General features: G+C 35.1%; 1 protein-coding gene across 1 annotated transcript; it reads right to left on the reverse strand.

Moving 5' to 3' along the window:
- Positions 1–1,376: 1,376 nt before the first annotated feature.
- On the reverse strand, positions 1,377–8,702 carry LOC141540754 (cilia- and flagella-associated protein 52-like). Its single transcript, XM_074264733.1, has 5 exons — positions 8,561–8,702; positions 5,644–5,795; positions 4,420–4,522; positions 2,879–2,990; positions 1,377–1,450 (listed from the first exon to the last, which is right to left on the reverse strand). Exons 1-5 carry the CDS (start codon positions 8,654–8,656, stop codon positions 1,377–1,379), a joined length of 537 nt encoding a protein of 178 aa, XP_074120834.1. The 5' UTR covers positions 8,657–8,702.
- Between the last annotated feature and the right edge of the window lie 18,887 nt (positions 8,703–27,589).

The following is a 27,589-nucleotide window of genomic DNA, read 5'->3' on the forward strand; positions in this document are numbered from 1 at the left end:
AGGGGTAGAAAATCCTTTCCAAAAATGACTACTCTGAGATCCCTCATAGAAAAGCACAATTATTAGAATCTGGAGAAGCGGACCCCATCCTGGTGTGTGAGCCAGATTTAGAACAGGACAGAGCTGCTCCCTTGAAAATGTTCACAACCTTTATACATTTCAGACAAAGAACCTCCAAAATCCCACCCTCCACAGGTTGTGATTGGTCATGCAAATATGCTCCTTCCCCCCCCCCCCAATTGGTCAGTGGAATGCAGCCAAGGAGGTGATTTCCAGTCTCTTCTTCTTTGGACAATGGAATGCAGCCTAGGCCTTCATGTGAATGGGGCCTATAGGTCTGGTTTACATTAGCTAGCAGTCTCTGATCAATATGTGCTTAGTCTGTAACTTCTTCACCATATCTTACTCCTCACACTTTCAGTTTTCCTAGTCAACCACTGATTGGTGCAGATTTATTTCCATGGAGACTGGGAGGTACCCCAGGCTTTTGTATCTCACCACAGTAGAAAATCAATGTTTTTTGTTATTCTTTCTCCTAAACTCTGTGCACTCTGGCTTCTCTCCTCCTCATTCAGATGAGTTTTACTCATTGAAATGCAGTGACTGATAACTTCTGTAGTGCAAAAGCTGAAAGAGCCCTGTCTAATTCTCCTCCTTCAGCATCTCTCTGGCAGCATTTTTGGGAGTGACTGCCTTTTCTTCTCCCTCTCTTTTCAGAGTTTTCCCGATTCTGCCATCTCTGGGTTTTTTACTGACTTGTGTGTCCTGCTTGGCTCTTTGACTGGATCTTTATTCATGTCATGGACCCTGGGGAGGACCCCTTTATGCCTGTGTCACCAGTCATCTATGTCCTGGAAACTGATGAGGCCCAATTGTCATCTCTAAGCAAAACACTCGCAGCTATGTTGATGGGGCTGGAGTCTACCTCCTCAGCTGTGCTCCCCAATTCCCATATATTTCTGTTGCCCATGTTGAATCTGAGCCAATTTGCAGCTGAAAATCCATGTGTCCAAAGCACATTGCATAATCTTGGTCCCCCAAACTCTCCCCTTGTCTGAAATTCTCTACTCCGGGCACCCAGCTTTGCAGGATCAGTCATCCCCTACCCTTTTCTCTTACTTTGCCCACATTTCATCCATTAGGTTCTGCAGGTTCTAAGCCCTTCCTCTACAACTCTCCAACCCCAGAGGCTTGCTTTCCTTTAGTCTCCTTGCCATCAACCTCATGACCCTGTACACCTCTTTCCTACAGGACTCCAGCTGTTCTATTAGGATTATGCATTCTCATGTGACTGTCTCTGTACTCTGTATTGATCTGGTATGTTCTAGTTTAGGTTTTTTGTATTTGTGAAGCTTTTGTATCTTGAACAAGTATTGCTAATTGCTGGTTGACTGATTCTCACCAATAGGGACGATTCTGTATCTTTTCCCCATACCGCTGCAGATGTTTCCTGGGGGAAAAAAGAGTCAAGTAATAAGTCCTACAAACTTTTATTGCCACCACTACCCCATCCACCCAACTAAAGGAGGAGCAGGCCCTCAAGGCCCTGATAGCTAAGGTAGCACAGCCCAGAGCTTGCTTTGCTGTGTTTACTCTGCTTGGGCAGTAAGTAAGGCAGCCTTAACACGATGCATGAAAGTGATCAATTCTTTCAGGTTCCTTTCCTGATTTCCCCCCTTCTCCAATCCATTTTGCCTCTCTCCTCATCATTAAAGGATCCAGAAGTGAGGCAACTGAGAGACTCCCTTGTATGACCACAGGAAAACTAAAAGGATGAAACATTATAGCCAAGTGTCTGTTAGTCAAAAAAAGGATGAATCTCTCAAGGTCAAGTTCATTTCTTGGCTGTGATTTCAGGTGGCATTTTGCTAATGGAAAGTGGGCAGCTCTTTCCAGACTTCTCAAATCACAAAATTTTGGGGGTAGTTCCAATAGTCTTTGATTTCACAACCACCGATGGACCTGTTGAGTTCATTAGCTCATTGGTTCCCATCCTGCACAAAGAATTCTCTCCTACTTGTATTCTCAAATCCACAAGAGACTGGATCCTAGTAGTGGGGAGAGTGTGGGTCAGAAGGGCCAGAAGGAGGGACTTGAAAGTGCTAACCTATAGTTGTGCCCTGAATAAGCCTGCCTTAACTCTTTCAGTGCCTTGAAGCAAACCAGCTCTCTGAAGAAGAAATGACTCCTGGGGGACCCCATTGCTGTGAGAAACAGATTTTTCATGCTTACATTTCATATCTACTCATAGGATGAACAACTGTGCCCACCCGTCCAATTTAAGAAAGCAATGAAATATATGAAAATGTTGAGATTGCGGAGAATTATTTGTGATGAATTAAAAATATGGTTTGAAGAAAGGTCAGATAGGCTCCCCCAGTTGTCAGAAGGTCACTTGTCAGAAAAAAGATCAGAACTGTTTCCACAAGTGTCCTGGGGTTCAGCTTGATCCACAAACTGGGTGGGCTGGGGCTGGGGTGTTGCTTGGAAGCTCATTCTGTGCCATTAGGACCTGGAGGCAGCCTCAGATTGGCATCAAGAAGGAGAAAATGAGAAGAAATACCAACTTTGTCCTCTGCACCGTGCTAAATGGCCTTTAAGGACACCTGTCATTTAATCCTCACAACAATCCTGGGAGCAAACAGGTGAAGTGACTTTGTCTCAGGGACACTCATTGAACTTCAGATCATCCTAACTTGCAGATGCATTTCTCCAAAGGCTGTACAGGATTTACTTGGATATAAGAGAATATAGGAGCTGATTAGGGATAAAACAAAAATCCATTTTGTCTTGGGGCTTTGTGTTAATCTCCCAGACTAACTTATTAATATACTTAAATAAGGACAATTTTGCTTCCTTTTCTTATTCCAACACTAACCTGTGACAAAATGCACTCCTTCTGTTGAAATATCCATTCCATTGATTGAACCAGACAAGGAACCTTCTAACTCTCTAATTATTGTCCCATCAAACACTTCCCAGTAACCAATCTGGAAATCAGAATAGAAGAGTTTAATAAGAATTTGTAGCAATGAATAAACATGTAGTCAGATATACATATCTTATAGAATATATGCTTACAAAATGAAGTACTTATTACTCCTCAAAAAGTGGCACAGGGTAAAAAGATAAAAAAGATTAAGGAAAAATTGCAAAAAAAAAAATTACTTTACATCATTCTTTAATGCTTCAATAGTCTAAGAATCCATGACTTAACTATCATTTCACTATCATTTTATCCTTTAAGAGATTTCATTAGTTGATGTAAACAAATACACACTTCATTACAAACACAAACACTATCAACTATGTAATTTTGAGTCTCTCCAAAGTGGGTTGACCAGCACTTGAAGCCTTTGAGCTCTTCTTTCCCTTTAAGGTTATCTTCATATGAAGGCATTAACTCACTTCCAGTTGATCAATGATGGACAGAGGTAGCTACACCCAGAGAAGAAACACTGGGAAGTGAATGTAAATTGTTAGCACTAATATCTGTCTGCCCAGGTTGCATGTACCTTCGGATTCTAATGTTTATTGTGCAACAAGAAAATGATATTCACACACATGTATTGTACCTAGACTATATTGTAACACATGTAAAATGTATGGGATTGCCTGTCATCGGGGGGAGGGAATAGAGGGAGGGGGGGTAATTTGGAAAAATGAATACAAGGGATAATATTATAAAATATATATATATATAATAAAAAAATTTAAAAAAATATGAAGGCATTAAAATAGGGCGTTTGTTAGAGGAGCTCTTTGTTTAAAGGCCTTTAAAAAGGTGGATGTACACAAATTGGAAGAGCATTTGCAGTAAAGTTAACAAGAGTTAAATAGTTGGGCTTTTTTTCATGTTACATCCTCTTTTTTTCATTTTTCAACCTTTTAAAACATATTTCTCATAAAAACACTTCTTTAAAAATTTATCATGAAAATTGTTTTATTTATTTAATTGAAAGCTCTAAAGAAACTAAAGAACACTGTAAAACTTAGAGAATAGCAATTTAGGAATTGTATACACTTTAAATGAATGGCTAATAATATAAGTACTTCTGAAGATCCAAGGAGGACTAGTGTAAAACTAAGGTTTTACATAGTTTAAAACAGTAGTTCTGTAAGGTCTTTATGCAATTAAATTGATAAACTTTTTATGGACAGTAAAAAAAGAATTGCTTCTCATCTCCTGTCCAATTATCCCTAGTAATGAATTAAAGATGTCTCAATTAATAAACTTTTTTTTTAGAAGTAATGAATTGGGGTAGTTTACGAAGCTATGACTATCTAGTCTTTCTCATTTTGAATTTAGTCATGAAATAATAGCAATAATAATTGGTCTAGCCATATCCTATTAGTACCTTTATGTAATGAATCTTAGCTCTCTAAAGGATCTTGTCTTTTGCAGGTATGGCTACTTACTTTTCTGTCGGTCCCACTGGTGATAATCTGAAACTCTTCTGGATGGTAACAAACACATTGAAATAAGGTGTTGGCCAGAATCATCTGGTTCCTTTTCAGACGCCTGAAAAATAGTTAGCGGTAAAAAAAAAAAAAAAAACCAAACAAAAAAAAAACAACAACAACAACAACAACAACAACAAAAACCTCTGGAATTTACTTGTTCTTCCTCCACTAATTGACTGTGTCAGATTATCTCAGGATTATCTCTTCTAGCTCAAGAAACTCCCAAAATCATAGATTTCAAGATAGAAGACTTTCAAGATCAAATAGTTCAACTTTACTTTTGGGAAAAGTTAGCGGTCCCTTCCAGACTCTCTGCCTCCTCCCTCCCCCCTCCCCTCCCCCCAAAAAAGTTTTAGCGAGTTGTCAAAGACCACATAGGCAATGAGATCAAAGCTAGGATTCCAAGCCTTTGATTTCTATGATCTGAAATAATCAGTTAGGGAAGAAAGTTCTTAACCTATCTCTTAATTAAATAGTCTTTTAAAGAGAAATTAGACTATTAAAGACAGAACTGATCCTCTAGTCTAAACCTCTTATACAGATGGAAAAGTTAAAGATCATAAAAATGAGATGATTTGCACAGTCACAAAAAATTATTAATATCAGGACTAGAATTAGAATTAGAGTCTAATTATCCAATCTTCCATTTCTTTCTATTGTCCTCAGATGGATGGGGGGAAAAAATTGCATCTAATGTAAATATCTTATCCTTTTGACTACTTTTCCAGTTGTTCATAGTAATTATTTCTCTTTCTCCCCAAATGAATATATTTTATAATAATGCTTTTTTTTCTATTTCTTTTATTCAAGATTTTCCTATGGAATCAGTTTTTTTAAATGGACAAAACAACTAATTTCTCTCCTCCAAATTTCTCATTTTCCTGAAAGTCTTTGAGAAAACTAGTATTAACTTCCATAAACTAATAGTGAAAAAAATCCTACTGGACATTTACAGGTCATTTCATAGTGGAATAGTTTCCACAGGCGAATTTTAATAATCCAATCCAAGAATTCTGTGAATTGTTTAAGATCGATTCTTTTGATGTGAATCATCTTTCAATTTGGATTCAATCCTGGAAACATGGACCCTCCTGAACCATAACATTACATTTTTAGGGCACTTGACCATTCCATCATTGATGGATCATTCCATCATCCTCACCATCACAGTGTACGTACACAAGGTCCCAAATAATGCAAGTTCCATCTGTGCTGGCTGTGACACACTCTTCATTATTCTTCTTTACCTTAATACAGGATACTGATGATTTATGCTCCTTTAGCGCTTCCTCCAGTTTCTGGGAGTGAGGGCCTATTTCCCATACTCTCACCTCAAGGGGAAAAAAAAAACATTGAAAAAACCCTACATATACTCAAACTCAAATGTATACAACTCAATGTGATCAGAGAATCATAAGGCCTGGCCCTTCCCACCCCACCAAAGAGACACTTCATTTCTGAGTTACAAATCTCTTCCTCAAAATTGATAAAGGATATATAAGTTTATAAGCTGCCATGGAAGGGAAAAAAGAAAAGAAGGAAGAGAAATATTAAGTATTTCTCTTTACTATATGTCAGGTATTGTGCTAAGTGCTTTACAAATATTATCTAATTTGATCTACATAACAAGCCTGGAAAGTAGATGCAACTATGATCCCCATTTTACACTTGAAGAAAGTGAGGCACGATAAGTAGCTTTCCTGCAATTACATTCTGATTCCACAGGTTAATAAGCATTCAGGAGCTGAAAGAGAACTTAGAGACTACTTAATCTGATCCCTCATTTTATGGATGAACAAACTGAGGCTTGATTTTAAGTTTGCTTTTCTGATTGATTTAATGCCTATAATTTTTAATAATTTAAATGATTCTAGACTTCTTTTCTTTCTCACATGTGAAGAAGGAAGAGAAGAAAGAAAGAAAGAAAGAAAGAAAGAAAGAAAGAAAGAAAGAAAGAAAGAAAGAAAGAAAGAAAGAAAGAAAGAAAGAAAGAAAGAAAGAAAGAAAGAAAGAAAGAAAGAAAGAAAGAAAGAAAGAAAGAAAGAAAGAAAGAAAGAAAGAAAGAAAGAAAGAGAAAGAAAGAAAGAAAAAAGAGGAGGGAGGAAGGAAGGAAGAAAGAAGAAAAAAGAGAACAAAGAAGGAAGCTTTTAGCTAGCTAAAAAGCTAGAGCAGCTTTGGAAACTCTTAGGAACTTTAAAGTCTAGAAACTGAGAGCAAAAAGATTTTGAGGCAAAGCTATCTTGATTTATAAAAATCAGATAATAAGACAAATAATAGAAACAAAAAAATGAGAATTTTTCAATTTCCTTTTTTTTTTTAAAACATCATTCAGGACTATTTCTCCTGAATATGTTTCACTTACTGAAATCTTTCTCCCATTAATATTAACCTCACCTGACTAAAACCTAACTCACAAGTTTTAATGATAGCAATAAGTGACATTCCTAAGATAAGAAACCAAAAGAGAAGAAGAAGGTAATATAACAAAACTTTAAACCCTCCGAAGGGAATTTAGCTTACTTTCCCCCTGTCTCCTACCCTTTGGCTCTTTGTGACATGTAAACTTCTATTTGATCAGCCCAATTTATAGTATTTATAGTAGTAATGTAGCCTCAAAGTAGTTAATAGAGTAAAATTTCACAGACTCTGTGTTTAAATTGAAAAATCAGGGGCAGCTAGGTGGCGCAGTGGATAGAGCACCAGCCCTGAATTCAGGAGGACCGAATTCAAATGTGGCCAGAGACACTTAACACTTCCTAGCTGTGTGACCCTGGGCAAGTCACTTAACCCCAACCTCAGGAAAATAGATAGATAGATAGATAGATAGATAGATAGATAGATAGATAGATAGATAGATAGATAGATAGATAAATAGATTGAAAAATCAGCTTGTTCACCAATTTGGTTTTAGTTTGTTTAATCTTAATGATTTTGGAGGAAAACTATGATATGACTCTGCTTGACCAGACCTGTGTGACATTCATAGCATTTAAACATTGTTATATGTTTAAAATTTTTTTTCTGTTTCTCTGACAATTTTTCTTTATTAATAGCTTGGTCTGAACCCTAGTCTGGACTCAGGGATAATCTTCTGAATCTTAAACATCTGCTTAAGTATAATAAAATCTAGGTTTTAACCTCTAGAATTTCTACATTATGATAGATTTGTTCAACAATTACCTATCATATGAAATCAATGACAATCTGGGGTTTTTTTCCCGCATAATAAAGGAAAGGAGTAAAAAAATAATAACTCATATTTAAATAACACATGAAAGTTTATGAAGTGTTTTTCTGAAAACAAATATATAAGATAGTATGAAGCTATCCCCTTTTTAGAGATGTGGAAATAAAAGCCCAGGAAAGTAAATGATTTGTTTATAGTCATTCAGCCTATAAATGTTAAGTGCCTGGATTTTCAAATCAAGGCTACTGCCTCAAATAATGGCATTTATTTTATAACAGCACAAAAGATCTGCTTTGCTATTTGTTGATGGGTGTTGAACTTTTGCTATTTTTATAGGTGTCTTAAAAATGGCAAATGAGATTTGCAAAAATCTGGAGTGGGTTTAAGCAAAGAACCATTTTCCTGAATCTCAGACAAGGAGCAAGATAAAAGGCTGGGTCCCCACTAGCAAAGCACCGAAATTTCAGAGGCAGGCTTTGAAGAAGAAGAAAAAATCCTATAAGTTTGAAATAACAAAAAGAGTGTTGAGGTACCAATTTTATGACTCCTTTTTCCCCATTCTTACTCTTCTATCATTTGCCCTTGTATATAAACTTATTCAACATCCTGCCTCTAAGAAAAATGACATTTCTACCTACACTTGACATAGCTCAGAGTCTTACAGTGTCTTAGTTTGATTTTACACAAACTACAATCTATTGAAAACAAACAGAAGTGAAAAAAGAATGAAATCCTAGATGGGTGGATTTAAGTGGGATTGTTCACATTATTATTTTAAGGTGAAGTTCATCTATAGTCTTCCTCTTTAAAAATTATTTTCATTTTGCCAATGATTGTGAACTCAAGTGTGTTTCTAAGTTAAATACCAACTACATCACTTCCAAACAGTCTTAGTTTCAAATATCACACCTGCCCTTCACCGCCTCCACTGATGATTCTTTTGCAGTCACTTGTAGTAGCAATGGCTGTTACTCCAATGCTGTGAGCATTGTTTATCACATACATCAGTCGACCTGTCTCTGGAGTGAATGCACGGATTTTACCATCATTCCATGCTAGGAGAGTAAAGAAAGAAAGAAAGAAAAAAAAAAATATATATATATATATATAAATAGGGTAGATAAATTAACCTCAACCTGAAACATAGAATCACATAAATCATAATTAAGAGATGATATAGGAAGAAGAGTGATATAGAAAGAATAAGGCTGAGGACTATTGTCAGAACCCCTTTCTTCTCTACTTCCCCTATATTAATTTCCTAAAATTTCACTGGATTGTTCACATTCTCAGCTTTTGGATTAGGAAGTATGAATTGTTGTGGGAAGAGGAATGGAGAAAGAGGAAATATGTTGGACATTAATATTACCTAACTAACCCATACCAATGTTTCTTTTGAGGTCATCACAACCAACTTCTTGCCTATAGAAAGGACCTACATCTCTATTTCTTCTTCTATTCCATCCCACAATCCATTCCCAATCACTAGATCCCTCCTGCTGGGAAAAAAAATCCATTAATTTGGCATTTAATAGGTCTTTGGTGACATTTGACAGAACAGTTTCAGTGGGATCATGGGACACAATAAGATTATAAGAGCTTGAAGCGAGAAAGAATAACAAGTTAATGTCGGTAACACATCCAAATATCAACATACTCCCCATACATGGATGGGAAAGAGGACAGTGTGAAGATTATGTATATGAGCATTTTAGATAGCTAGGTGCTATAATGTATAGAACATGAGAGGAACTCAGTCAGGAATTCCTGAATTGAATAGTGCCTCAGATACTTACTAGCTATGTGATCCTGAACAAGTCTCTTAGTTTCCTCATCTATAAACTAAGGAGTTGTTATGAGAATCAAACTCAATTTTTTTCTTTTGAGACGATATTCTTCCTATCTTGCCTGGGTTGGAAATTCCTAGCCTCGAATGACTCATTCTTAGAAATGCTTGGTTAGAAAGCTTTAAATCTGCAAATTTCTTTTACCTGGATAGTTTATGCAATCATTGCAAAGTTTGGTGGTGCTCCATTGCCAGAAGCTTACTATATTTGTGCCAGGCTCAGTGGAAATAAACTATGACCTAAATTTAGCCCTATTGTAGCTTAGCATTTCCAAATTCAAGGAATTCTTTATATTCAGCCTTCTTCAGTAGAAGGGATTACAGGGAATGCATCAGCACACTACAATGTAAAGTGCTGTATAAATGTTAGACATTACTATTGTTGCTTCCTAATTGCCAAATCTACAGATCCCAGTGAGACTCCTTACAGAAATGAACATAATTGAAGATACAGGATATCTTGCTGTTCTGAACAGGGTATCCTAACTTAACTATTATATTCCATATTCTATAAGAGATTTGCAAAAAAAAAAAAAATACTACCCTTTAGCTTATGCAGAGAACTTGAAGGACTGAATGATAGCTACCCATATGACTAGCTATTTACTAGATTTTACTAATGTGAGATTAAGTTCTCTAAGAAAATATTGAATATTAAAGCTAGAGGGAGTATTTTAGCACTGTTCAGTTTTTTCAAGATATTAGTAGAATACTGTGAACAGAAAATTTGTACTTGATCATTCTATGCCCTGAACATCCATGCTTCTACTACAGGATCTTGCAAGAAACAAAAGGCAAGTTCTAATGAGAGCATCACCAAATCCCTAAAATTGAGAATTGATTCAGAAAAGCTAGATTTTGATGACTTTTCAGTGCCTGTAGATATATCCCTAGATACATGGTGTTTAAAGAATAGGCTTAATTTTAACCTAGGGATTGAAGAAGAAAAACAAAACTAACTCAATCTTGGAGAGACCTTGGCAATTAGAACCAATGTGGCAAATTCTTACAAATCATATGGATACTTATGAGGAAAATTGTTGTAGAACATAGATACAGGAACCACAGAATGTTATAATATGCTTGCTATTTTTTCCACCACTGCTTAAATTGTTCCCCCCCAAAACCAAAAGGTTTTTTTTTGTTTTTGTTTTTTTAAATAAAGTGCTCAAGAAGTGCTTTTCTCACAACAATTATAAAAAATGGATAGTCTGGATTTTTTTTCCCTCTCTAAAGCTGCCTTTGAAATTTAGTTGCTCTGCCAGCAGGGAGCTAAAGGGACTCAGCCTTAATTTACCAAAATGTAAGGCTATAGAATTGAAACAGAGCAATAGAACTCTTTTTTTGTTTTGTTTTGTTTTTTATTTGTTTGTTTGTTTTTGCCGAGGTAATTGGGGTTAAGTGACTTGCCCAGGGTCTCACAGCTAGGAAGTGTTAAGTGTCTGAGGCCAGATTTCAACTCAGGTCCTCTTGACTTAAGGATTGGTACTCCATACACTGTGCCACCCAGCTGCCCCAGCAATAGAACTCTTAATTCCTTGATAAAAACAACAAAATCTCTATGAATACTGATGGCATTCCTGGATGGCATTCCCTAGCAAGCTGTGTATCTCTGATCCTGAGGATCAAAGGAGAGCAGGGATCTTACTTTTTGGCATCCATTCCAATCTGAAGCATGCAATAGAATAACAACAGGAAGTATAAATTAAAAGGGGGCCTACAATTCTGTCATTGAATTAGCAAAGCTTTTTAGTTCTGACAATAGTCTGTTGGAATGCCAAGCAAGAATAAGCCATGGGAATACTGAAAATTTGTAGGTTCCCAGCCTTAGCAGACCCTGAGATCCTAGAATAACACAATATTTAATTACAGCTAGAAAGCAGCAATAGGACACAAACTCAGCCCAAATATTTCCTCCCAAAGTGTGCAGAAACCAGTCCTGACAAAGTCTGAAGTCAGGAAGTAATCTGGAAGAGCAAATATTAAAAAAAAAAAAAAAATCCCATCCTAAAAAGCATTTTGGCAACAAAGATGCTTAAAACAACCTCCTCCCACCCCTCCACCTCCCAAAAACAAAAAAACAAAAAAACAAACCCAGAATGGCTTCAAAACATTTATAAGCAAAACTCCAAGAAAAATTCTTGCACCCAAATTCAAATAGATTTTCTGGAAAAGCTGAAGCAAGAGGTCGTTTTTTAAGAGTTAAAATTTTGTTATAAATTAAATGAGAGAGCTAGAGGGTAAAGTTTGGAAAAGAAAATAGTTACAAAACAATGAATTGAAAGTAGATTTAGCAACTTGTCACAAGCATTTCTAAACCTTGCCCAAATTATGAACCACTACATAGAATTCCCAATCCCTCTAATTTTGTCTGCCTGCATTTTTGATTTCCTCCACAGGCTAATTGCACTCTATTTCAAAGTCCAATTCTTTTTGTACAGCAAAACAACTGTTTGGACATGTATACATATATTGTATTTAATTTATACTCTAACATATTTAACAACCTGCCATCTGGGGGGAGAGGAAGGAGGGGGAAAATTAGAACAAAAGGTTTGGCAATTGTCAGTGTTGTAAAATTACCCATGCATATATCTGGTAAATAAAAATTATTAAAATATTTTTAAAAATACAATACAAATATACAAACATGCAAAACATAATGGTACCTGCAATAAAGCTCCAACATATATGAAAAAAAAAAAAACCTTGGCCAAGCAACAAATTCCCTCAAAACTTGAATGACCCAAATAGAAACGAATGATACCAAGAAACAAGAAACATTAAAAAAAAGTAAAAAACTTTAAACATGAACAAAAATGTAAACATTCTTATAGCCAACACAACCAACCTGGTTAACTGATTAAGAAAATATTTAAAAATCACTGAACTATTTAAACATTATGATGAAAACTAAAGCATTAAATATGTTTCAAACCATCAAAAAAAAATTGCCTACCTCTCTTAGAACCAGACAAAAGATTTTTAAAAATAGGAAAAAACCTATGGATACCTTTGAAAGAAACCCAAAATGAAAACTTCTGGGAAAAACAGTTAGAATCCTGAGATTCCAGTTAAAAGAAAATTATTGAAAGAAAATAATAAGAAAGAATTTAAGCTCCAAGGAGCCACAATCAGGATCAAACAAGCTTTAGCAATACCACCATAAAGGGGGCCGAGAGCTTGGAATATACTATTTCAGAAAACAAAAAGTAGAGACTTACAGCTAAGAATAATATACCCAGAAAATCTAAGTATAATCCTATGGAAGAATCTATTAGAATGAATCTTTAATGAAATAAAGGACTTTCAAGAATGCTTGATAAAAAGATCTGAGCGGTATATAAACTTTGAAATACAGAGAGCATGAAAAGGTAAACACAAGTGAACATTTGTAAGGGACTAATCAAGCATAAAATGTTTACATTTTAGGATGAAGAGATGATGAATGTGTCCCATTGAAAGCATTTATTATCACTAGCAATTAAGGAGGCAGTTTAATAAGATAGAGATTTTGGGATCTTATGCTATCATGATCATAAAAGAACAATGGAAAGAGAAGGGGGAAAGATCACAGTTGGAAGGAAAAGGGAGAGGGATGGTTGGGGAAATTATTTTATATAATTGAGGTAGATGACAATACAAACAAAGGGGAAAGGATGGGAAGAACAAATTATAATTGAACCTCACTGAACTACAACGATAGAAGAATATCAACACACACACACACACACACAGGGCTGAGTACAGAAATACTCAATAAGGAAACAGAAGGGAAAGAGGAAGAAGGAAAGGGAAATGGTGAAACAAAAGGGAAGGCAGATTAAGATTAGACCTAAGTAATGTAAACTCTTCATCCAGAAGAGTAGATTGAGAAGAGGAATTTAAAAAAAAAAAAAAAAAAAAAAAAAAAAAAGAATGAGAACTCATGATTGGGCTCTAGGTGACAGAGAAGAAAGGACAAGGGATCAGAAGTAGATTGAACCAAAACTAGAGTACTAATTCTGACCACACTCATTTTCTTTCATTATCTTCTTCTATGTAAAAGGATGATGGGAAATGAGAAAAAAGTATAAGAGAATAGGATAGAGGAAAATATGCAATTAATTATAATAATGACAAATACAATAGGTTTAACTTAAATATTAAATGATAGAAGATGGCAGAATGGATTAGAAATAAGAATTCAATAATTTATTGCTTATAAGAAACAAACTTGAAACATAAAATTAAATAAAGGGTTAAAAATAAGGGACTGGATCAAAAATCTATTAAGCTTCAGTTAAAGTAAAAACTTAAAAACTCTATTCAGCCCAACAACTAACCATGGTTCTAGAAGGCTCATGATGAAGCCTGCTATTCATTTTTTGATAGATAAGTGATGGAGTCAGGGTTTAGAATGAGATAATACTTTTTTTATAAAATCATTGTGAGAATTTACTTTGTTTGACATAATGTATTTAAAAGTATTTTGTTTTTCTTTTTCTTTTCAATGGATAGGAGTTGGGATTAAGACAAAATTAATATTCATTAATTAGCAAAAAGTAAAATAAAGTAGTTACATCTTAAAAATAAAGTTCTTGAGCACAGGCACAATATGTAATTCATAAATCTTTTAGCTCTGTAAAAGGTGAATTGGAAAATGGAGACACTGGAGGCTGGGGGAAACAATTAGAATATTATTTCAGTATTCCATCTACATGGTGCTTAAAGTAGGGTACTGACAATATGAGCAGAGAGAAGATAACAAATGTGAGGGATGCTGAATAAGAAATCAAGATTTCATATTAGAATTATAAACTCACTCAAATCTAACAGTTCTGAGCTTCTAAATTATAGGAACTTGACCTTTCCATGAACTCTGCATGTTCTTGACAATAGATACCAGGAACTAGCCATTCTTGGAAAATGCTTATGCTTAGGGCTGGGTGGCTTCCTCCCTGATCATATGCAATTAATAAGGACATATGTCAAGCCTCAGAGGTCTGGGATGAGTCAACATGAATATGTTCCCAAAAATAGATTGAGCTTTGTCACACAAACTGCACATGTTGCAAGTCCTTGTCAAAAACCTTATATAGCTAGTTTTTGCCAGGAGCCTTCTTTATCTGAAAACATATAAAAAGCCTGCGTTCTAAAACCATAGTTGAGCTTCACCTGTGGGGAGGACGCTTCGTCCGGGAAAAATCTTTACACAATTCAAGTTGATTGAGGCTGAAACGGGGCTCCCAGCCATTTGAGTTTTTGAGGTTCCCTTGAATTGGTGATGTATTCTCTTCCTCTATCTGCTATAATTGTCATGTTGTTAATTGTTCTTATTTCTATTTGGTTTTTTTATGCAAATCTAAACTATCTATACTTTGTCCTATTTGATTAAAACCTTACTTTCGTTTTCAATTGAGTCTGAGAGCGTTATTTATAGGAGTGAATCCGAACATATAACTTTTCTTAATACACATGCTTTGGATTTAGAATTGACAATATTTGGGAACTGATTGCATATGTGGGGTGAGGCAAAGGAAAATAAACTTTGAGGTTCCAACTGTGGATATCTGTGAACAGAAAAAATGACATTTATAAGAAGAGAAAGGTATGGAGGGAGGGAGGTAAGATCATGTGTTCAGTTTCAGATGTGAAGTTTGAGGTGCAAACAGGATGCTCAGGTAAAGATCTATCCAATCATTTGAGACGAAAATGCTCACAATTATTTTATAAGTTATTTCTTCCAAGAGTGGGACTTGAAAGAGGGGTTTAAACAAGCAAGAATTGTTTGATTCATGTGCTGAAAGTCTACTGATCAAAGGCTGAGCCAAAAAAGCTGAGGACCCAATAGAGCTTTTTGAGTTTTTTCAAGAAGAGGTAAATTCTAACTAGTCTCTCCCTAGATACAACTCTTTTTCTTTTTTCTTTCCTTCCTTCCTTCCTTCCTTCCTTCCTTCCTTCCTTCCTCCTTCCTTCCTTCCTTCCTTCCTTCCTTCCTTCCTTCCTTCCTTCCTTCCTTCCTTCCTTCCTTCCTTCCTTCCTTCCTTCCTTTCCTTCCTTCCTTCCTTCCTTCCTTCCTTCCTTCCTTCCTTCCTTCCTTCTTCCTTCTTTCCTTTCTTTCTTTCTTTCTTTCTTTCTTTCTTTCTTTCTTTCTTTCTTTCTTTCTTCTTTCTTTCTTTCTTCTTTCTTTCTTTCTTTCTTTTTCTTCTTTCTTTCTTTCTTTCTTTCTTTCTTTCTTTCTTTTTTGTTTTCAATAAAAAGCTCTTCATATAAAGTCAAAATAATACACTTGTCATGTATGTTGTGGAACAATAGGGGTTCTTAATGTGAGATCTATGAAGTTTAAAACAACACTGTCTTAATATAACTATTTAAAATATTATTTGGGGAGGATTCTGGGAAGATGACAGAGTAGGTTGATAAATTTCAAGCTCTCCATATTTCCACCAAAAACAACAAAATCTGCACCTCAAAGTTAACATAAACTGGTGAAAAATCAAGAAGAGTTGGGGCAGAAAGAGGAATTGGCCTGGGACCAACTCAGAATATCTGAAGAAAGACCCCAGGCTGGGAATTAATTCATGTAAAGTGCAAACACCTCCCGCCTACCTCCACAATTTACACAGAAACATCAAATGGAGACCCTTGGGGCTAGCTGGCTTTGGCTGGAGCCTCAGCAGGAACCACAGAAACTTTTACCTTCTTGACAATTTGAGGATTGGAGTGGGGGGGGGGGTTGGATTTCTGAGACCAGAAAGATTGAGTGAACTTTAGCTGATTAAGAATGCCAATACCTCAAAGGATATGAACAGACAATTCTCAGAGGAAGAAATTGAAACTATATCCACTCACATGAAAGAGTGTTCCAAATCACTACTGATCAGAGAAATGCAAATTAAGACCACTCTGAGATACCACTACACACCTGTCAGATTGGCTAAGATGACAGGAACAAATAATGACAAATGTTGGAGGGGATGTGGGGAAACTGGGACACTAATACATTGCTGGTGGAGTTGTGAAAGAATCCAGCCATTCTGGAGAGCAATCTGGAATTATGCCCAAAAAGTTATCAAACTGTGCATACCCTTTGACCCAGCAGCGCTACTACTGGGATTATATCCCAAAGAAATACTAAAGAGCGGAAAGAGACATATATGTGCCAAAATGCTTGTGGCAGCTCTTTTTGTTGTAGCTAGAAACTGGAGGATGAATGGATGTCCATCAGTTGGAGAATGGTTGGGTAAATTGTGGTATATGAAGGTTATGGAATATTATTGCTCGGTAAGAAATGACCAGCAGGAGGAATATAGAGAGGCCTGGAGAGACTTAAATCAACTGATGCTGAGTGAAATGAGCAGAACCAGAAGATCACTGTACACTTCAACAACAATACTGTATGAGGATGTATTCTGATGGAAGTGGAAATCTTCAACATAAAGAAGATCCAACTCACTTCCAGTTGATCAATGATGGACAGAGGTAGCTGCACCCAGAGAAGAAACACTGGGAGGGGAATGAAAATTGTTAGCACTAATATCTGTCTGCCCAGGTTGCATGTACCTTCGGATTCTAATGTTTATTGTGCAACAAGAAAATGATATTCTCACACATGTATTGTACCTAGACTATATTGTAACACATGTAAAATGTATGGTATTGCCTGTCGTCGGGGGGAGGGAATAGAGGGAGGGGGGGTAAATTGGAAAAATGAATACAAGGGATAATATTATAAAAAATATATATATATATATAATAAAAAAAAAAAAAAAAAAGAATGCCAATACCAGCTGTGCTTCAGAGATGTGACCCTGGGCAAGAAAGAACCAGCACACCCATTAGTGCAGAGGCAGATATTTACAGGAGGGTGGAGCCTCTTGGTTTGGGGTTCCAGGTCAGAGAGGCAATCTGAGGTAAAGACAGGCATCATCTCCCCCACCCCATGATTACAGGTACTTACACTAATACTTCTCATTACCAAAAAAAAAAAAAAAGAAAGAAAGAAACTTACTATGGGAACAGAGAAGACAGGAGTTCATCTTCAAAGTAAATAAAAAGCTTCTACCCCAAAGAGCAATGTAAAATGAGAAAATTTATAGAATAATTCAAAAATCAAATGAAAGTCATTGAGGAAAAAATAAAAATAAAAATATCATCAGAAAAAACAAGAAGATTATGAAAAAAGTTAACTAGAAAAGAAGATAGAGTCTCAAATTGGGCAAGGGGAAGCCAATTAAGCTATAAGAGACCAAGAAATAGCAAGCAAATTACAAAGAATGAAAAAAATAGAACATAATATGAAACAGTTTATAGGAAAAATGACAGCTCTGGGGAACAGATCAAGAAGAGAAAATATAAGAATAATTGGACTGCCTGAAAGTTTTCCTTGTGGAAAAGACATAGGAATATTATTGCCAAATTTTGAAGTCTCCACATCAAAGAGAAAATTTTGCAAGAATTAAGAAAAAAAATAATTCAAATATTCTGGAGCTACAATTAAAATTGTACATACCTTATCAGCAGACACAGTAAAAGACCACAGTATCTGGAATCACATATACCAACAACAAAAGAATTAGGCCTACAGCCAAAAATATCATACTCAGCAAAATTATCTACAACATTGAATGAGAAAAAATGGATATTAAATGAACTTGCAGATTTTCAGGACTTGCTATCAATCAAACCTAAACTTAATAGAAAATTTAAACTATAAGAGCCAATATCAAAGATCAGTTTCAAGGAACTTGACATGGGCAAATTGTTTATGTTTTTTGGGGGAAGGGAAATATGTTTTTAAGACTGATATCAACAATAGGATAGATAAAAGAAAAACTGGGACAGAGTTAAGGTATATTTATATAATTTTATATATAATTTATATATAATTTTTATATTTATATAATTTTATATTTATATAATTTATATATATAATTAATTTATATATATAATTATGTTATACAAATGAGGTGCAGAGGAAGAGTAGACACAGAGGCATTAGAGAGGGGAGGAGGGCTCCTTGTCCTGAAACCTATTCATATTGGGAATAGGTTAAATATGTAATAGTATATATATATACCATGAAGGGTATAGCACCCTCCAAAATCTATAAAGGGGGAAAGGATGGGCAAATGGCCAGGGAGAGTGGGAAAGAAGAAAAGAAAAGAAGAAAAATTCATGGGTGGGGTCAGGTTAAGTAATAGGAAGGTATGTTAAGAAGCAGAATTAAACAGAGTTAGCAGGCTTAGGAAAGATATGTATGTGTGTATAAGTATGTATGGGTTATGGTTTGTGTGTTTATATGTGTGTATATATATATCTACATATGTATATTCTTTTTTAACTATAGCCTGCTTGGGGATGATAGGTGGGGAATGAAATCGGGGAGAAAAAGAGTAAAATAAAAAGGAATGAAGTACAGAACAAAAGAACAATTTATAAGGAAGAAAAGGTGAACTTAATTTCTTCTATTAATATATATACTTTCTTGAACTGGTAATTTGTTGTTATATATTTTGAATCTTCCTTGATGTTCTGCTGGGCACATGAAAAAATAACTAAAAAAAATAAACTAAAAAAATTGTTATTTTAGAGAATTCATAGGTTTCTTCAAATACACACACAAAAAAGTTACAAATAACAAACAATGATAGAGAGAATTTTCCAAGTGTAAATGGGATTAGATGGATACTGACATCATTCTCAATTCTAAAAATTTGGGATTCTAATCCACTTTCTGGAATATCTCATTCTTTTTACTCCCAGGGCTATAACTCTAGGACAGAGCCTTATTGCCAACCAATAAGGAGGCCAACAGCCTCAGAAAAGAGTATCCTACTAAATTAATCCTTTTACCAATTCTTCAAGATCCAGTTCAAATGTCATCTCTTCCTTGAAGCCTGCTTAAGTTGGAAATAATCTTTCCCTTACTAGATTCCCCTCATATTGGATTTTATAATTCTCTTACTTTTCATAATGTCTTCTAGCTATGATGTATATGTTAACAGTCATCTTTTAGACTATAAGCTTCATAAGATCAATGATTATGCATTAACTTTGTATCCACTTTGATAACTTGCATAATGCCTAGAATTGGCATTGTTCATTGAATTTAGTGAATTGGATCATGCGTAGTTTTACATTTTACAAATAAGCAAATTTTTAAACAAATTTTACATTTTAAAAAATTTGTAAAATTTTACAAATAAGTAAATCAAGTTTTAAAGAGATGAAGTGAATTCTCCAAAGTTACACAGAAAATCCAAAACTAGAAGTCTCCTCAGCAAGATCTATGTTTTTCCCATTAATTCATACTTCCTTTTAGTGTTACGCCTTATGTAGATTGGGATTTGACCTACCAGGGGAATGGAGTTGGACATGACCCCTTAAAGGTTTCCTTTGTAGTTCTAGAATGCTATGAAATCAAAGGCTTGCTACTAACTTCATTCTTTCCCATCACCTTCTGGCCCTGTCTCTTCAAATGGTACCCAGTAAGTCCTTCAGGCCACAGCTCTTGTCCCTGAAGGATGCCCCAAATTAATAGATTTTGAGGTGTTAAATTCCTTTAGGATCCTGTCAGATAAAAACAGCTTCTTAGTAGCTCTCTAACTTCTAGGATTCTGCTGCCCCCTGCTGGATCAGGGTTTAGATGAGCAGGTCTTCTCTGTTCTCCCAATGACAAGGCAGACAGACAGCTGACCCATGGAGGGAAAACATATAGTAAGAAAAAAATTATTAAGAGTTTTTTTATCATAAAGAATAATATAAAATGTTTTAGGAAAAGGAAATGTAAACTATATTAAATATACCAAACTTCATTTTGGGAATTAAAGGAAAACAGAAGGGTGTGAAAAAAGAAAGGAAAAGGAAGATGTAAAAGACTTGGGACTAAGATGTTAAAAGAGAAAATATAAAGGGAAAAAGAAAAATACATGGAGGAGACAGAGATTGGCAACAATTTTGGAGAGAAATGAGTAGGGAGAGAAAGTGAGGAAAGACAATAATAAGGGTTCAGGAATGACAATGAAAGTAACAGAAATAGAAGCAGATAAGTAAGATTCAAGAGAGATGGAATATGGAGGGAGAGAAAGGGAGAGAGAGAAGAAGAGTGAGAGAAAGAGGGAAAGGGAGAGGGAGAAGGAGTGAGGAAGAGGGGGAAGGAACAAAGGATCCTTTAGGATAAAAGCAGTAGTGGAGGTAGGAGTTTTGGTGAGGCAATTGGGGTTAAGTTACTTGCCTAGGGTCATACAGTTAGGGTTTGGTGTCTGAGGCCACATTTGAATTCACATTCTCCTGACCTTAGGGCTGGTACTCTATCCACTGCACCATCTAGCTGCCCCCTATTTCTTCTAAGTCTTATCTTGCCCTGAAGCTCTTTAACCATCTGTGGTTAGTAGTTTTTGTGGCATTTGTATGAATCCAAGGATTCAGTCATGAAATGAAACTTATCTTTTAATTCTGATTAAGTCTTGGCTGTTTATTTTTTAAAAATTTCTTATCAAGTTTTTATTATTAAAATGGGTGTAGGGCAGCTAGGTGGCGCAGTGGATAGAGCATCAACCCTGAAGTCAGGAGGACCTGAGTCCAAATCTGATCTCAGACACTTAACACTTCCTAGCTGTTTGACCCTGGGCAAGTCACTTAACCCCAATTGCCTCGGGGGGGGGGTGGGGAGGGGGGAAGGAGGGTGTAAACTATCATTATGAAACCAAATCTCTAGTTTTGAGTTTTAATTTTTTTATATTTTATTTCTCCCCCAGTTAGATGTAAAACAATTTTTAACATTTTTTTTAAACTTTGAGTTTCAGATTCTCTCCTTTTCTCCTCTTCTCCCATTGAGAAAGCACATATGAAATTATGCAAACATTTCCATAAAAGTCATGTTGCAAAAGAAAATATAGATACCCCCCCAAAAAAAAACTCAAGAAGAAAAGGGAAAAAAGTATGCTTCAATCTATATTCAGACACAATTAACTCTTTCTCTGGAAGAAATGTGTATCATTTTTTCATCATAAGTCCTTTAGAGTGTTAGATCATTGTATAGCTGAGATTGGCAAAGTCATTCACAGTTACTATCACTTTATATGAGCTCATGAAAGTCTTTCCAGGTTTCCTGCTCATCATTTCTTGCAGAACAATAGTATTCCCTAAATACTAGTCATATATCATAATTTATTCAACCATTCCTCAATTGATGGATACCCTCTCAATTTCCAATTCTTTGCCTTGAGAAAAGAGTTGCTACTGATGGTATTGTTAGATCAAAGAGCATGCATAATTTTATCATCCTTTGGATATAGTTCCAAATTGCTCTCCAGTGAGTCAGTTCCCAATTCCACCAACAACTCGTTAATATCTCATTTTCCCCACATTTCTTCCAACATTTGTTATTTTCCTCTTCTGGCACATTAGCTAATCTAACAGGTAGTAGCTCATAACTGTTTTAATTTGCATTTCTCCAATCAACAGTGAATTATAATATTTATATGGCTATAAGCCATTCAAGTTCATTTAAAAACTTCATATTTTTGATCATTTATCAATTAGAGAAATGGCTTTTATTTTTCACAATTACTATTGCTGTCTATACTATTCACTCTCCTTTCACCCTATCCCTCCCCAAAAATGTTTTGCTTTTGACCACCCCACCCCCAATATACTTTCCTTTCTATCATCATCCTTCCTTTTTGGATCCCCTCCCGTTTCTACTTTCCTACAGGGTGAAATAGATTCCTATACCCAATTGAATAAATATGTTATTTCCTCTTTGAGCCAGATCTGAAGTTTTAGAAATTTTCAAGAAAATTGGCTTTGTTGGATTGTTCTATCATTTATTAGTATAACATTACTTTATTGTGACCTCATAAATTAATCCATAAACATTTATTAAATGCCTACTATGTGTCAAACACTATGCTTGGTGCTAGAAATGCAAAAATTAAAAAAAATACAAAAAACCAGTTATTTCCCTCAAAAAGCTTACAATTTCCCTACATGGTTTTCTGTTTTGAGGATCTAGTGAGACTGTTTATATTTGAACTTTGTCACTGTAAAGCATCATCTATATTTATATCTATATACAGATTTGTTATATATACATGTTTATTAATTACAAGTATTAATATCTTTCAATTGCTCTTGCCAAACTTTCAATGGATTCCACAAGAATCCACACATATCTTGTAGAGATATTTCTCAGACATCTAAAGTCAAAAGAAATCTCAGAGACTATCTAGTTTATTGTCCTTATACAGATGTGGGAACTGAGGCCCAAGACAGTTATGACTTGTCTGAATAATACTGAACACTCTGGTTCTAATACCATTACTCTTTCCATTACACTACATTGGCTTATATTTAATTAATTTGATAACTCTACTTAATGTTATTAATACTTGGAAATGCCTTCTCTTCTTGTATGTTTCTTTTCTATGACTTCCTATAAATTGTCAATAAGAATGACTAGTAAATAGAGGAACCACCAATCAATTTGAGAAGTTCTCCAATAAATTTGATAGTGTGATAGGGCTTAGGATATTGTTTGGAAGCAACTGAGAGATACTTCCTCAATGAATTTGAGTTTGCCCACTAGCATATTACCATTATAGATCTCAGAAACCAAAGTTGTCTTCTGATAATTGACAGAAAATGTATCCTTCCCTTTGTCTATTAACGTGAAGTGCTTGGTTTCTCCAATGCTCTTCAGGCCTTCTTTACATTTTCCTCTGTGCTTTTTTTTGGCACACAAGCAGTATAAAGATTAGGGAGGAAATTGAAAAAAATCTGTGGAAAAAAACAATTCCATTGGAATATTCATTACTCCAATGGTAACCCTAAATTGAGTTCCTTTTGATGGGAGGAACTGCTAATAGACTATGTAGGTGTTTTAAGTATTTCTCTATCTGGTTATGGGCTTTTTATACCTTATGCTTTTTCTGAGTGATAAATTAAAGTTGATTGGGAATATAATATGCATTTAATACCTTGAGCTCTTAATAGCTTGAAAAACCTTTTTTATTCACTTGGAGAAGTTCAGACATGGTTATTCCCCAATTATATTAGGAGATTTTTCTAAAGTAAGTAGGAGGCAATGAGCCAAAGAGAGAAATAAGTTATATGATCATTTCCCATGAAAGAGTCCTGTCCATGTAAGCTCCTATTCTGGGAGGACTCTGAGGCACAAGTTATACTTCCATTAAAGATCTAACCAAGGTACTGAAGGTATTCCTTGAGATTGTTGTGGTGATTATTTATTTTTATTTTTTGCTACTACCCATATAACTTTTTGTAAGTTTTCCCTTATTTTCAATACTTGGCTAAGCCATCTCTTTTTCTCTTATAATTATCTTAATTCCTTGACATTTTTTTGTATTACTTCTTGATATGCAAGTTACTATTGCATGCTTCATTTCACTTACATCCATCATTGTTCTTGAATAATGGGAAAAAAACTCAACAGTCTCATTTTCTGTCACAAGCCCTTAAAGAAAAATGCTGCTTCAAAGGGATCTACCCTACAAAATTTCTATGCCCAAGAAGAGTTAGTTACAATTGATGAGGTTCAAAAACAAAAGCAAAATTTCATAGTCAAGATTAGGTTTTTCAAAATTCATCTGGAAGAACAAAAGGTCAAGAATTTCAAGGGAATTAATGAAAAAAAAAAAAAAAGCAAATGAAGGTGGCCTAGCTGTACCAGATCTAAAACTGTATTATAAAGCAGTGGTCATCAAAACCATTTGGCTAAGAAATAGAGCAGTTGATCAGTGGGATAAGTTAGGTTCACAGAACAAAATAGTCAATGACTATAGTATTCTAGTGTTTTACAGACCCAAAGACACCAGCTTTTGGGATAAGAATTCACTATTTGACAGAAACTGCTGGGAAAATTGGAAATTATTATGGCACAAACTAGCCATTGATCCATACATAACAATGTTACCAAGATAAGGTCAAAATGGGTTCATAATCTAGACATAAAGAATGATATTATAACCAAATTAGAAGAAGAAATAGGATATTTTACCTCTCAGATCTGTGAAGGAGGGGGAATTTGTAACCAAAGATGTACTATAGATTATAATTAATCACAAAATAGATAATTTTGATTATATTAAGTTTAAAAGATTTGAAACAAAACTAATATAGACAAGATACAAGAAGCAATAAACTGGGAAACATTTTTACATTCAAAGGTTCTGATAAAGGCCTCATTTCTAAAATATATAGAGAATTGACTCAAATTTATAATAGTTCAAGACATTCTCCAATTGATGAATGGTCAAAGGAAACGAACAATTTTCAGATAAAGAAATTGAAACTATTTGTCGTCATATGAAAAGGTGCTCCAAATCACTATTGATCAGAGAAATGCAAATTAAGACAACTCTGAGATACCACTACACACCTGTCAGATTGGCTTAGATGACAGGAAAAGATAATGATGAATGTTGGAGGGGATGAGAGAAAACTGGGACACTGATACATTGTTGGTGGAATTGTGAATGGATCCAACTATTCTGGAGAGCAATTTGGAACTATGCTCAAAAAATTATCAAACTGTTCATATCCTTTGATCCAGCAGTGTTTCCACTGGGATTATATCCCAAAGAGATCTTAAGGGAGGGAAAGGGATCCACATGTGCAAAAATGTTTGTGGCAGCCCTCTCTGTACTGGCAAAGAAACTGGAAACTGAGTGGATGCCTATCAATTGGAGAATGGCTGAATAAATTATAGTATATAAATGTTATGGAATATTATTGTTTTGTAAGAAACGACCAACAGGATGATTTCAGAGAAGCCTGGAGAGACTTACATGAAGTGATGCTAAGTGAAATGAGCAGAACCAGGAGATCATTATACATGGCAACAACAAGGCTATATGACAATCAATTCTGATGGACATGGCTCTCTTCAACAATGAGATGATTCAAACCAGTTACACTTATTCAACAATGAAGAGAGCCATTTATGCTGAAAAAGGACTGTGGGAACTGAGTGTGGACCATAACATAGCATTCTCTCTCACTCTGTTGTTGTTTGTTTGCATTTTGTTTTCTTTCTCATTTTTTTCCTTCCTTGATCTGATTTTTCTTGTGCAGCAAGATAACTGTATAAATATGAATTTTAACATATTTAACATGTATTGGATTACTTACCTACCTATCAGGTAGGGGAAAATGTGGGGGGAAAAGAGAGGAAAATTTGGAACATAATGTTTTGCATGGGTTAGTGTTGAAAAATTACCTATATGTATGTTTTGTAAATAAAAAGCATTTATGATTACAAATAGTTTCATTTCTTCATCTGAAAATTGTTCATTTCCTTTGACCATTTATCAATTGGAGAATGTCTTGAACTATTATAAATCAGGAGAATTAAAAAAAGAAAGAAAGAGAAAAATGAATTAAAGATAGAAAATATATTCACAAATTCAAAACTTCAAGTTTTGAGAAAAACATCTTCCAATTTTTATTATCCTGTGGAGTTTTCTCCTAAATATTATAACAAAAGAAAAAAACTTGCTATAATTACAAAGAAAAACTACAAATGTTAAAGTATTTTAGTGTCATTAACCTGTTGATAAATGTAACATTCAAACTGCTTCATTATGAAAGTTAACATAATGCTTTAAACATCAAAAAAATCCCACCCTGATCAGAATAAACTGCTTGTTGATTTAGTTGTAATGACAAACTCCTCTGGGTTATTCCTTGGTGGGATACATCATGGTACTTGCAATTGGACCTCAGTGACTCACAATGATCCCCATTTTGGTGCTTGCCTGGATTGTAATATTTCATTAACTGAATGTCTTAATGTGAATAAAAACAATATATTGCTATAAAAAGATTAGGTTTTTAATAATGTTTAAATCATCAAAGTTTAGGTAATAATGTTTAAATATCAGACAGAAAAATAGTAACATAATTTTCAGTATACTAAGGAGAATAATTTCCCATAAGATCTTTAATCTAGCCATCATTTCTATCTCTTCCCCACTGGAAACTTGGACTCTACTCTTGGAATCACCCTAAGCTCTGATGGAGACAGGGAGGTCTGCATATTCTAGATATGGATAGGACTAAGAGCTTGCCATGACAGAAGCATGCACAGGGAGGGACGATGTTCTAATGTAAGAGGAAGTCTCATATCCCTCCTAGAGCACCACTAGACCCATACTGAGGCACTATAAGATTAGCTAAGTTATCCACTACCAGTTTTGGGTAAAAGTGGAAAAGCACCCCAAATGGGACTGTGAGAAATATAATCTTTAATCTTTGTAGTTAGAAGTTTATTACAAGTTCTTCACTCCCTAATGCAGGTGTAAAAATACTACCCCCAGTTGTGCTGTCCTGAAAAACCTAAGACCTTGACAGCTTGATAAACTTAAAGAAATACTGCTTATTGCTGTCTGGGAATGACCCCCTTAGAGTGATAACTTTTTGCCTCCTGAAATTCTTTTATTATGACAAATGTATCAGGAAACATTTTGATGTCTCTCTCTTCTTTCTATAAATATATGGCCCTGAGACCACTCATTCGCTGACTCCCCTGTTTTGGTGGAATTCAGTCACTAGCAAGCAATAAATGCTCTTAAATTTTCATTATTTTGGCTGCCCTGTGTGTTTCTCTCTCGTGGGCACTTCAACACTTAGAAGGGAATCTCTGCATGGTAGAGTTCCCATCCCTTGGATGATATATTGAAAAGGAGGAATTTCAAAAGCTGACAGCAGCAGTTGTGAGTTTAAACTTCAAGCTACAGCAAGGTCTCATTTACAACATCTAGTACAACCTGAAGAAGAATAATCAAGGCAGGAACTGAAGAGCAAAGGAAAATTTACAATTCTGTCACTCTGAACCCACAAAGCTTCAGGCGACAGATAGCAGCGAAATTCAGGAGCATTTTACTTTTGCTTAGAGCCAAACCTAGTTTAAAAATTTTTAGGGTTCAGACCAAGTGTACAGCAACCAGACTTTGTCCTCATCAGATAACCTTTGGAGCGCCAAAACTTGCAGGTCTCCATTTTGGAATAACACAGCGTTCAACATACAAGGAAAGTAGCAAAAAGATCCAACCTAGATTTTTCTTTTGGAAAAGTACCAGAATTAA

Source organism: Sminthopsis crassicaudata, chromosome 4 (genome assembly GCF_048593235.1).
Source record: "Sminthopsis crassicaudata isolate SCR6 chromosome 4, ASM4859323v1, whole genome shotgun sequence".
NCBI classification, from domain to species: Eukaryota; Metazoa; Chordata; class Mammalia; order Dasyuromorphia; family Dasyuridae; genus Sminthopsis; species Sminthopsis crassicaudata.